General features: G+C 40.7%; 1 protein-coding gene across 1 annotated transcript; it reads left to right on the top strand.

The window, feature by feature from the left end:
• The first annotated feature begins 820 nt into the window (after window positions 1-820).
• On the top strand, window positions 821-11866 carry gpr142 (G protein-coupled receptor 142). Its single transcript, XM_084937048.1, has 3 exons — window positions 821-933; window positions 6851-7005; window positions 8921-11866. Exons 2-3 carry the CDS (start codon window positions 6867-6869, stop codon window positions 9877-9879), a joined length of 1098 nt encoding a protein of 365 aa, XP_084793174.1. The 5' UTR covers window positions 821-933; window positions 6851-6866; the 3' UTR covers window positions 9880-11866.
• Window positions 11867-13180: the final 1314 nt, after the last annotated feature.

Below are 13180 nucleotides of genomic sequence, written 5' to 3'. Positions count from 1 at the left end.
TGGTAAATATATGGTTTATTTATTTATACCATATACACAGCGAGAGGCCTTGCCTGACAAATGTATTTTTGATTCATATTCCATTTGCTGACATGAAAATGGAATTATTACTGATGCAAATAATCTCCCTTTACTAATTCTCACTAATATTCACATTTTAAATGAAAAAAGAAATGCTGTGAATTAAAATTATACAAATGTTTGTGTCAGTGCTTCTGTGTTTCTGCATTTCAATCTCTGCATTTTAATAAGATAATAATAATAATAATTATTATTATTCTAACCTCATTGAAAACAATTCCTAGGATGGCCCATATTTTGCTGTATATTCCATCTGCTAACATGAAGGAGGTGTGACCAAATTCACTGCAACAGGCCTCTGCGGGGTGATGGAGACACTTCCGTTGGAGACCTGTCACATTTGTCATCAGTATTTAGTGTTTATGACGTAGCTGCTGCTTGGAAATGTTTCACATTCCCACAGCCTGCTTTACGTGTCGTCCCTCATGTTGTTCGTATATACTTTGGAATGTGGATCAATCCGACAGCTTTGACAGGTTATTTCGTTTGTCACATTTCCAGTGTGAACGCACTTCACACCGAAATCCCGACGAGAAGCTTCAACATGAGAAATGATCACTTTTTGTTCCCACTCGAACTCACTGTGGTTTTCCATCTTTTTTCCCCCCACCCTCTCAATTTATTTTGATCCATTTCCTGCTTCCTTCACACATCAGTTCCCTCCCTCACCCTCCCCTTTACTTTCACTCCCCTCTTCCTCATTACTCCCCTCTCTCATTCTGTTCACTCATAGCAGTAATGTACCGGCTGCCTGGACTCTTCTCCTCCTCCTCCTCGTCTCCTAACCGGATTGTCCAGCAGGGACTCTGTAGGAGCCTCTGGGGGGAGTGACATTGAAAACTGGATGTGAAGGTAAGTCTGCTGGCGATGAGACTAAGCCAAAGAAAACCCCTGTTTGTGCAGAGTATGTTGTAACAGGATAAAGGTTTCTGTTTGTCCTGCAATTAGACTTGTTCCAACTTCAGATGATGGATCAAAGTACAGTTATTATGAAGTCATTTGGAGAAGCGGGTCTGGATTGTGTTGCCTCCAAATGTTTCATAATTGGCTTTGCTTTGACCTGAAGTGTTTTTCTTGTTATTTCACCCCTTAATCTGCTACGAAGCAGGTGTTTCTCATCATACGTGCCTGTTATTTTCTGCCAAAATGCTCTTCTGGATTCTATCTTCTTAACAGCCACAGCGGTGACCGTGGCTCAGGATCTTGCAGCATCTGCGCTCCTGATCAGAACAGCTGGGAGATTTCTCTCCACTGCTTCCCGCCAGGTTCTGATTTTCACAGAAAATTATTTTCCTGATTTTAAACACCAAACGTCTTCAGACTTGCTGCCACGTGAAACCCTGATATGTTTGCAGTACAGTTATGCTGCCAGCATCTCCACGCGCTGCTCTTTCAGGTGCAGCATCTCTTGATGAATAATTAAGTGGAGTACAGATAGAGTTCATTTCAGCTTCGTGGGCACTGACCCCCCCTGCAGAGCTCCAATAGCTCCAGCTGCATTTGGATCCTGGGAAAACTGTCTCCCTTCAAAAAGATAGCCTTAATCAGAAACACGCCTCTGACGTGCACTGACTCTACTGTCCCGTCTGTGCTGCTGACGTACTGAAAAGACTGTAAATTTTAGGATTTAATAAAACACCTCTAAAGCTCTGAGCTGCATTCCCACCTCCAGAATCAATAGCACCCATGGGACACAAGGTGTAGATGTGAATGTCTGCACGAGAAATTTCTCAGCTAGTGGAGACACAGAACTCTCCAAGCTTCAGGATTTAAGAGGTCCTTGGCTGGCGTATAACACGTCTGCTGGGTTATTGACTGCCGGGAGTAATTACGGTCCCCTGTGCCACGTTTTTCTGGCAACCTCTCGACTTTCATGACGATCATCTTTCTCACTGCGGCTGCTGCAGGCAGCTCACGAGGAAACAGATCAGGTGTCGTAGCAGATAAGACCGAGTGAGTCTCATGGGTCCACAGTGGATATTTCACCTTTTTTCATATCCAGCTTATTTGGCTTAATCTGTGATATTACACTGTAGTTTCCATTTAACCTAGGAAGAGTACTTCTGCAATAGCAAACATTAACGTTTTGTCGGAATGCAGCTGTGATGTGGAAAATGTGATGAAGTGTAAAACTGTACCTGCTGCACGGTCTTCTGTGCATGTCTTTGATGGTGAACAGTTCCACCTGCTATCAGTAAGTAAATAGATAAAATGTCAGGGCTTTTATAGAAATAATTACACAATGTCAATACAATGGTGTGCATTACAAAACAAAGTTGATTTAGTGATAGTGTTCATAACTTGAGTCATTTTTTACACATAAAATTAACCAAAACAAAATAGAGAAACTAGATTCTTCTTCCAGTAACACTAAATTTCTGAACTATGATACGGTGGCCCTGAGGTAACAAAGCCAAACCCAACATTAAAACACAAAACAATAAGATCAAAAAGAGGAATAAAAGTAAAAAGTGTCATTTTGTTGCTGTTTTTCTTGTTTTTACAGCCACCGTATTATTCAGACAGCACAAACAGTTTGAAGGACTTAATAAGTTTATACTCTGTATTTGAAGTTAGCCATAAAAACATCTCGTTATTCATCTTCAGCGCAGCAAACATGCATCATTTTGTCTGAGGTCAAACACTGAATGCATCTCTGCATACACCTTACACCTCCTATGGGAGCTGAGCATCTATTAATACTAAATAAGACATCCTATCTGAGCACGTGGGAAGCGGTTCCATAACAAGCAATGACATAAGAGAATATTTCTAATTATAAACAAAAAAAGGGTTGTAATGATTCTATTTTGTTACTTCAGAATCTGGGAAAAGTTAAAGGACGCAGCTTTTAATTTATAGCCTGGACTTAAATCTACTTAAATGTAATTCTTAAACACAAACACTCTGGAGCCTTTGGTCATTTAAGTACAACACATAAATCCTCATACGTATTTCTTTTCTTTACTCTTTTGCTATGAAATTACAGAAGCTTCAGAGTTGAGGATTTTAATATATTTGTAAAATACCTGTTTTATATCCCTTTAAGTGTAAATAAATTTAATTTAACCCTAAGTTTTAACTTAAAAGATTCTCAAATATCTTTTTAGCAGGTGAGTGAAAGACTCTCGGGTGATGTTAGAATAAAATGTTATAGGTTGTGGATGAAATGTGCATATCTCTGTGAGTAATTCGCTGGAGAGAAGACCCAAATGCACTGAAGTAGGTTAAACAAACAAAAGAACATGCCTCTAACGGCTGATAGAAAAAATAATAATAAAGATGCACAAAGTCCAGTACGCTAGTGAAACAAAACAGGGGAAAAGGGGAAGGAGTAGCAGGACAAACAACAGAAGGACAAACTGACGAGTGACACGAGCAAGCAAGATCGTATTTACACACACAGGGTGTCATGAAGAAGGGATAAAAAGGAAGCACAAATGTTATTACCCAAATAATACAGGAAGTCACTGAGAAGATGAGGAAGACGTAAAACAAAAGCACACATGGCACTGGAAGGAAACCAGAAACTTCTAAATGAAAAAATAAAATAAAAACCCAATGGATCGCACAGGGACCTGGACAATCTCCAGTTACTGATTTCCACCATGAGACGATCACTAAACAGCATCCTGCCTGATCCCAATCTCATTCACAAAGTACAGATTATATCACGGACAGCTCTCTGATATATAAAGCTAAGAATATCTTTTCAGACTGTCCTTCGATTAGAAATGGTTGTGACAGCAGCCAGAGCCCGTCATAGAGCCCGTCATAGAGCCCGTCCACTTTACATTAATGCCATTATTTTAAAAAATGACTGCAGTTCACCTAGAGGGCGCTGATGAGACTGAAAGAATTAAATGCTGTCCTAATTAATGAAAACATCTCATACAAAAAGCTGTGTGGTGATTAAAGGTGATGTACCAACCAGCTGTTACTTACTTGACAGAAGAAATAAAAAGGGCAGATGCCAAAAAATGGTTCTTGGTGTTTAAACTATATACATTGTTTCTTTCCCTGTTGTCTAAAATGTCACCTCAACTTCTAGTGACCAAAGAGTTGGTGAAAGAAGGGGTGCTCAAAAAAATATCATAACATCTGGAAACAAACTACATAACCTATCCTAAAACAGAATTATTACAAAGCTAGCATCTGGAGTTAAATACAGATTACTTTGTGCCCAAGTCTCGTTTGGTTTAATTTTCACACGCTAATACTTTCATCGAGTTAGATTACGGCTTGGGTGTAACAGCATCCACCACAGCTAAAGGTAACATCAGACAGTAGTAGTCCACAGCAGTTTGTGGAGTGGGGTCTAGTATACTTCTTCTACTGTCTAAACTAAGACACTAATTCAGAAAACACTTCATATCATATCAGTGAGGTTTGGAGGACTTGTGGTGAATTTCCCGTGGGACTAAATTAAGACTCTATTGAGAAGAAAGGGCAGCAGGCAGCCTCCTTCATGTCGACCTCTCTCCTTTGTACATCATTGATCTTCATGATTGCGTTTCTCTCCTGCTGGTTTATCGGGCTGTGGTGAATTAAAGCTGTCGTGCACTAAGCTATTCGATGCTCCTCGAGTTTATGATCATATTCCTGCTACGGGCCATAAAATGTGCCAGTCATATAGTTTATATGCAGGGCTTTGGCACATAAATAGCATTTGCAAGGGCAGTAATTTAAAAATGACTACACGTTAGTGATAGTGATTGTCCCGCTTACATCATGAAAACACTGACAAATGGGGTGATTGTGGCTCTGTGATAATGTGTATGTTGGTTGAGCAACTACAAATGGTTTGTCACTGAAAGCTCGAGAGATAACGCAGTCCAAATATTGCCTCATGGATGAGGGAAGTAAATAAGGAAAGCAGGCAGATGGAGAAAAACAGGATGGCTGGCGCCCAGGTGAAAAGGTTAAATTGGGGACGGGAAGATAATGACCTGTGGTGGTGAGAGAGTGGAAGGGTCATTGCTGTCAGCCCATCTGCTGTTGTTGTCAACCTGCAGTTTAATTGACTGAGTCCAAACTAAGTGGATTTAGCATATTTTTGTTTCCATGGTTTATTTCTGAAACAGTTTGGCTGAGCAAACATCGTTTATCAGACGTCACCGAGCAACTCAGAGAGAGCGGTGCATCGTCTGCAAAAGAAGATCTGTCATCATCTTGTTCCTCCGAACCACATCCATGTAAACCAGATCATATCAAAGAAATATTCCACTATGGTTTAAATTGTGCTTTCTTAACAAATATTCAATATTCAACAATGAACACCTTTTGATATTTTAACATTGTTGTCTGGCTATTTTCAGCTCACCACCCAGTCTGCTGATTTTTCATTCGCACCTGGGGATTTTTGTACAGTCAGTGTGAGGCAGAAAGATGCCTGGTTAGCGTTAGAAAAATAAGATGAATACAATTTCTTGGTTTCCAGAATCAGGGATCCATACTGAGGAGTTTCAGGGACATCCATGTTGCAAACATCAATGTCTGCCTTCATATAAGACATTTAATCTCATTAGCTTGGGTTCTACCGTTTTCAGTTGTGTTATCAACTAAAAAAAAACCAATGTGAGGTTTGTCAACTCTGTTACAAAAACAGGTTTTTAGTCTCAGACACTCAATTTGTTAAAAAATAACTTGAAAACATGAAATACAGAGAATTCAGAAACATCCAACACTCTCTTAACTACAACTTCAGTCCTGCTCAGTGTTATAGATAAAAATTACTTTGGATGCTCCTTTATGCATTTTAGGGGGCAGCTCCACATATTTCATATGGCCGATTTTTACACCGGATGCCCTTCCTGAAACAACCCCCAAGGAATTTGTATCTCCTCCCAGGATCAAACTGGGGACTTGTTGGGTGATTGTGCAAACCACTGCACTGTGGAGCCACTTCTGCTCAGTGTCACAGATGGCAGGTTTAAAACACAGAAAAAGACTAAAGCCAACAACGTATGTTGGTTTTGTATGTTGGTCTGCAGACTGTCTGACAGCAAACTGCCTTTGGCTCTCACAGAAAGTTGGTAAATCTTTAAGAAAAACAATTCCACGTATTTTCCAATTACAGAACAAAATGTGCCAGTAAATGGAGTGTGTGTTGAGGACTAATTTTGAGCAGTGGATGTATCAAGATTTGTTGCTCTAGTGAGTATTTGAAAATAAACTAAGTTAACTTAGTTAATGTTGGTTAATGGATACGAAGGAACAGGTCACCCAGTGGAGCCTGGAGAGACATATTTAGACAGAGATGTGTCTTTAAATCTGCATTTGGTTGAAAATGAAAAGACACTTTTCCTTCTTAAAATAGTCTAGCTTGTGTAACTCAGTCATGACCATTTTAGTCAATCAAACGTTGTACAAAAAAAACAGCAAACATAAAGATGTATTTACATTTTAGAAGCAACGGTTATGTGATCTTCAATAACATGAGGGGTGGGTGGGTTACATTTTAATAACCAGTTTAGTCTGGTTCTGGCACAAAGAGCTCCAGGAGGGAGGTTTACACATGTTCACAGTGGTCTCCAAGGGTCTGCATACGTCTTCCAAAATCTGTGACTGAATGCACTTCAAAACTGAGCTTTTCGGTGTATTTAAGGGGGAAATAAGGTCTGCGTATGAAGTGCATCAACCCCAGATGTGCTGAAAAAATGCTGAAAAAGTGGACTGAACTTGTTTTTTGTGTTGAGTGACCCGATGTTTGTAAAGCTCTCCTTGCTAATCAATTGCAAACATAATTCTCTCTTTTTAACTTCGCCAGGGGAGCCGCCAAGGTCATGATCGACTGGCCCAATGTGACGGCGTCCGGCAACCAGGAGCTGGGCCTGAAACCCGAAGAGCTGCAGAAGTCCAAATGTGTCCTGGGTTTCATTCCCGTCATCTACTACAGCATTCTGCTCTCCATCGGAGTACCAGGTACACTTTTGAACCGAGCAAGCACATAAACCAATCAGAAAACAGGGAATCGCACATGACTCAAGAGATCAATATAAATGTGAGTTAGAGGTACATTAATGCTTCTATAATGGGGACTGGATAGTGGATAATACACTCAGGGATGTCTGTTTTCACAGATTATGTTAATTTCATTAGCTGATAATGAGGTTGTGTGGGAATTTACCCAATTATTATCCCTCACTCCAGCCAACCATGTTAGGATCAACTTGCTTATCAGACAGCACTCACACCAGCTACGGCTTCATTATCATGTTTCACTTTTACAAGTCAGCGATGACGTGAAATTGAGGCATTCAGATGTCCTCTTTGCTGTTTCACATAACTGTTCCCAAAGGGAAAAAACTCTCAGGGCCGAAGAGCCAACGTCTGCAATCCTAGAGGGTCGAAAACTATGATCCAAATAGCTGCAGTGGAAATATCTTACTGCTGACAAGATGTCTGAGATGAAATAGTACAGAGGAGATTGTGTGTCTGACAGCGTGCAGAGAGACAATAAAAACAGTGTCTTGTAACATGTTTTTTTTTAACAGAAGCAGAAACTCTGAGTTTGGAAAACAAGGATTTAAACAGAAACATTTAATGATTTATTATTAACTGTAACGTTTAAATATTAATGTGATCCATCTCAGTAATTTAGTCTCTCAAGTAAACTGCAATGCCAAATTGATTTAATTAACTTTTGGGCTGATTTTATGTTTCCTATGTGATTTTATACTAATGAAGACAAACTCACAGTCAAATGCTACACAGCTTTAGATACTGTGCTTTTGCCACTGACCTTTCATTGGCATCACCAACTGTTCTTTAGGCTTGTGTGAGGCCTTAACTTGGTTGTATTTATCCTTCCCAAAGACGCTGCCATGCCATAATGTATTTTTCTTTGCTAAGTTTGCTGTCATTACGAATATCCATAAAATACTAAACAACGATATTGTCATGAATTACAAGATGAGAGCCCAAATGCAGACTGTTAGCAAAATGAAGTAACAAAAGGCAACATTTCATTTCAGCAGATAAAAGTCTAACGAAAAATGAAGGCAAACAGCTGATATAAAAAAATAAATCTTCACCTGCAGTGTTGGTTTGTCCTTCAGGTTGAGGGCCCTGCACACTATCTTAGAGAATAAAACTGATCATTTTAAAACACAGAAGACAACTAATAGTAGTACAGCAAGTAAAACATGAAGAAAGTAACAATTACTAAGCAGCAGAATGCATGCACAAAAGTAAACTTAGCTTGATGAAAGCACAGAAGGAAAACACACCGGGGAAAACTGAGGGAATTAATTAATATAAACAGTAACTGGAACTAAGAACTAAAGACTCAGAAGACTGAGGAAATACACAAAGAAGCCCCTGCCACAAATGTAAACAACACGCAAACTAAGAATCAAAAAGAAAATATTTAATAATAAACAGAATTAGAAGGTCCAAAACCTAAAAGCCCCTGGGTTTAAGTCTCGGACTTAAACTCGGGATAATGGCCCAAATATTGATTTAATTTCCCCTCAAATTCCCTGAAAGTTGTGCAGACATGCAGCACAGTGCAGCGCTTGTTCTCTCCGCCTTTTAAGAAAAAGATGAAGTGAACTGTTCCTATTTCACAGATTTCTTTATGCAGCTAAACCAAAATCCTTGTAGGATCTAGTCTTGCCAGAAAATCTTGGGGGGTTTATTATTTGGGCCATTATCCTTAGGTTGCTTTATTTCAGTATTCACTGGGACATAAAAGTGATCACCAGTGTCAACAGTCAAATCGAATAAAAACCTCTTAAAAGGTTTATTAATCTACTCCAAAATACAGATTTAAAGAGCTTTTATTTTCATGACTTTTATCCTTTTAATCTCATTTCTGCTTCTTTGTTTGTCCCAGTAAACATCCTCACAGCAGTGGCCTTGTGCAGACTGGCGTCCCGCACTAAGAAGGCTCTGTACTACTACCTCTTGGCAGTGACAGCCTCAGATATTCTCTCCCAGCTCTTCATCATCTTTGTCGGCTTCCTGCTGGAGACGGCAGTTTTTCACCGGGATGTCCCCGCTCTCCTGCTGCACTCTGTCAGCGTCGCCGAGTTTGCAGCCAACCACGCTTCCATATGGTCCACCGTACCGCTCACTGTGGACCGCTACGTGGCGCTGTGCCACCCCCTCCTCCACCGGCAGATCAGCTACCCGGCACGAGCCAGGAAGATTATCGGGGTGGTCCTGGCAGCATCGATCGCATCGGGCGTGCCTTTCTTCTGGTGGTCAGACATGTGGAGGAACAGCCATCCGCCCACAGCGCTGGACGCCATCCTCATATGGACACATGTGACTATCATCTACTTCCTGCCGTGCAGCATCTTCTTAGTGCTGAACTCTCTGATAATCCACACACTGAGGGTGAGGCAGAGAGAGCAGCGCTGTCAGGAGGAGCAGGGGACCAAGTCGGTCCCACTGCAAAGACTCGGGAAAACCACGGCCATGCTGCTGGCCATCACCTCAGTGTTCTCAATCCTGTGGGCGCCCAGAACCATCGTGGTCATCTACCACCTGTACGTGTCCACTGTTCATCAAGACTGGCGCATCCACCTGGCCTATGACCTCTCCAACATGCTGGCCATGCTCAACACCGCAGTCAACTTCTTCCTCTACTGCTTCGTCAGTAAGCCTTTCCGCAGCGCCGTGCGGGATGTCATACTGCTCAGGGGGTCACCGCTCTACTCTCGTCGCGCTCTGCCCCAGCAGCAGGTCCCCACCAACGCCTCCATTTCCTCTCTGTACAGTGGGAACAGCAAGCGGTTTCAGCGGGACTTCACCCCCTTGTCACTTCATGGGGCCAGAAAGCCCTCATGACCCTGTGACTTGTCCTCTTAATCCAAAACACCCATCATCCCACGGTCCCGGTGCACTCCTCACCCCAGGGACGCGTACTGTGTTCCAGCTACGACTGTGGGCAGCGACCGGTCGGCCCTGGGGCGCTCTCAGAGGGCCTGATAGCGGCTTAGCATGATTTTCGTCTTACAGTGTTTGACCTCGTGTTGTTTGTCTATGTAAATCAGATAACGTGACAGCCTATTTATTTTTCTTGAGAAGAATCTGAGGAAATAAAAGTAGTTTTTATTTTCCCATAGATGGTAGTAATGTGACTGATTTGTTTATATTTTTACAAAAAAAAAACAGAAGGACAAAATCCCTTTTTGAACAATAATGCAAGCCCAGATGTAGATTCATGTTAATATTAAAGAATTTTTGCATATTAAGTGCAATCAGTGATCGTTGCTGTTCCTTTGGTCATGTAAAGTGGTGTGACATTCACTCTGGAAGCTGCAAAGATGTCAGAATAAGAGTGATAATGTTGAATAAACAGTTTTTTTCTGCAGTTGTATAAAGACAAGGAGTGAATCAATAGGCAGTGTGACAGGACTCTGTCACTGCACTGTGCGCCCAGCCATTAAAAACCATCCAACTTGACAAAGCCTCAAATGAAAGCTCAGTCTTTTAAGCCACAGGCCTGCTTTTCAGACAACTGTATCACTCACCAATGTGGCCTCAGCTCTAGCCTGATAGTCTGCACTAACACTAAGACTACACTCACAAGGAAGCGTGGACGCTTTTGCATGCACAGCCACTGCATTTCCACCAAACGATGTAAAAGTTAGCTTCAGTCGCAAATGTTCTACCATCTAATTGTAAATATGCACAAATTAAGACTGTTGTTGACCTTCAAGGAATTGAGTTCTATTCTCAGAGTTTATATGTAGTCCACTTTTGATGACAGAGTATATATTAAACATCGGCTGTATATAAAAACTGACCATAGCCACTGTGACATCCCCCATTGATCACTGAACATTAGTTGTAAAGCCTCAAAATAAGGCATTAGGTATCTTAGTCTTCTGAAAGTAGACGTGACTGCACACCCCTGTTTGTAATTTACCATAATTTACAAATGAGCTTAATGTTGTGTTCATTAAGACTTCAAATACGCGATTGAGTCAATGCACTCATCACAAAACTATTTACTGAAGTCCTATCACGAGGGAGCCGAGGGAGGTTTTCCCCTGGACATTTATATAAACAGATGTGTTTTGCAACCAGAGGCCTCATTTTCAGTCGGATGTTCCTGGAAAATCATTTACTAATCATTTAAATGGTAGAAAAAAGAAATAAATCAGAGTAGTTACTGTTCTGAAATAAAAAAAAATCAGCAAACGGTTTAAATTGTGTACAATTTTATGGACATTTTTAAATATTTTATGTACTAATATTTCAAGTGTATTTAGGACGTATTTGAATCTCGTTCCTCGATGGTGAGATTCTGTGGACTGCACACTGTGCATGACAGCAGCCTTCGCTCCCTGCACACACACAGCTCCAGTCATACCAGTTCACTCTGACACAGCTGTCATATAACCGTCTATTATGTAGGTTAAAGTAAACCTACTGCAGGACGGCACTGATTAGAAAAAGCTAAATTGGTACTGAATAATAATTAAATATGATTAATTAGCGTAATAGGCTCGTATTTCTCTTGCAGAATAGTGAAGGCAGCAACATTTTAGCATGTAAGTTGCAAAAAGGGCACATTTCTACTTGCAGTCTTAGAAGTTCCAGCCTTTATATACAAACTATGATATAAAAGAACAAATCATTTTCTTCCTCCACACTGCTTTCAACATCAAACAACACTGGAGCCTCATTTCATCCTAGTGTCCAAGGATTGAACGTAAATTATCAGTTTCCATGAACGAGCTCAGAGATGAGAACAACTAGTGTAACTTAATGCATTTGTCAGTTTTTTTATTTGTATGGGTGAATTGTTTTTTCTTGTGGTTGGATTTTCTTTGATGGTCAAAAACTGTTTGCATTCAATAAAAATCGAAAATATATTTAAACTGTCAAGAAGTCTTGACTCGTGTGACTTTTGAAATTGAGTGACAGAGGGGAACCCGGTCAGAGGGGAGGGGTCTGTGGGAAATCAGAATTGAAAATTGGTTGAAAATTCAAATAACTGTAATTGTGGGAACACTTCCCGCTTCTATCAGGGAAACTTGGCATCATATTTGGTATATGAGATTCAGCTGTGAGGTGACGGAGCGGTCTGCTTCTGTCTTATTCTACTGAGCAGTGGAGCAAAGAACAATGTCCCACACATTCTTTATTTTTACCTCTTCATATAGATTTCAGTTGCATTTTAACCACGTGATAAACAAACAGTTTCAAGAACTAAAAGACTTTACTTTTCAAATTCCTTACATTAATTTTAACCTCAGACTTCTTTTATAAATCCTCATTTGGGGATTCAGAGGAGCTGAAAGCTCCATAAACAGGTCACTGGTGACCGTGTGGATGTTAAGAGTTTTTGGATTCCATGTGGTTGCTTGTACTTTGCTGGAGACACCTGAGTGCTTCAGATCTGTCTCAGGATCAGGCAGAACAAGGTTGGTGATTTTATGCATTTTGTGTCCGCTCACATATTTGTCAATTCATTTTTAGTTGATTTACAGAGGTAGCTGTCATGGATGAGCCTAGATGTAATAATAATATAATACAGTTTTTCTCAAATGCTAAAACACATGTCACAAACGTTACCACCAGGTCCCCCAATGTCCAAACACAACACCCTTCTCTAAAGCTACATAAACACAACCACACCTTCCCACTGCAAAACTCCCACACCAAGAGAGCAGCTCGAAGCTGTCAAAACTGTAAACACTATACACAGCATTACACACTACAGCAAAACAATTGAAAACACAATGCTCAATTTGTGAGAAGGTTCTTTGGTTCATAACTGCCAATGCATATTTTTATAAACGTACAGTAACGGATCGTCATAGAACCCTGCAGAGGATTAGGCATTTAGATTTGTGAGTTTCACATGAAATCTATAAAAACATCCTGCATGTACGTACACTACTGTAACACAACTCAATGCAAAAACAGAATCTATCGCACACAACAGTACTCTCGGAAACATGATCAGGGTGTGAAGTCTTTTTTATTGTCTACACGGTCTTTTTACAGTATTACACACAGTCACTGTGCGGCATCATGTCGCCGAGCTGCATTGGGCCACATCACCTCATCCACATCACAGGCTATATTGTCCCTTGCTAGGCACCGCGGGAAAAACGCCCTGGAATGGCGAATC

Source organism: Perissodus microlepis, chromosome 8 (genome assembly GCF_051167445.1).
Source record: "Perissodus microlepis isolate ML-2025 ecotype Zambia chromosome 8, ASM5116744v1, whole genome shotgun sequence".
Classification (NCBI taxonomy): Eukaryota; Metazoa; Chordata; class Actinopteri; order Cichliformes; family Cichlidae; genus Perissodus; species Perissodus microlepis.
Note: the sequence above shows the minus strand (reverse complement) of the source record. Positions and strands in the feature narration are given on the sequence as shown.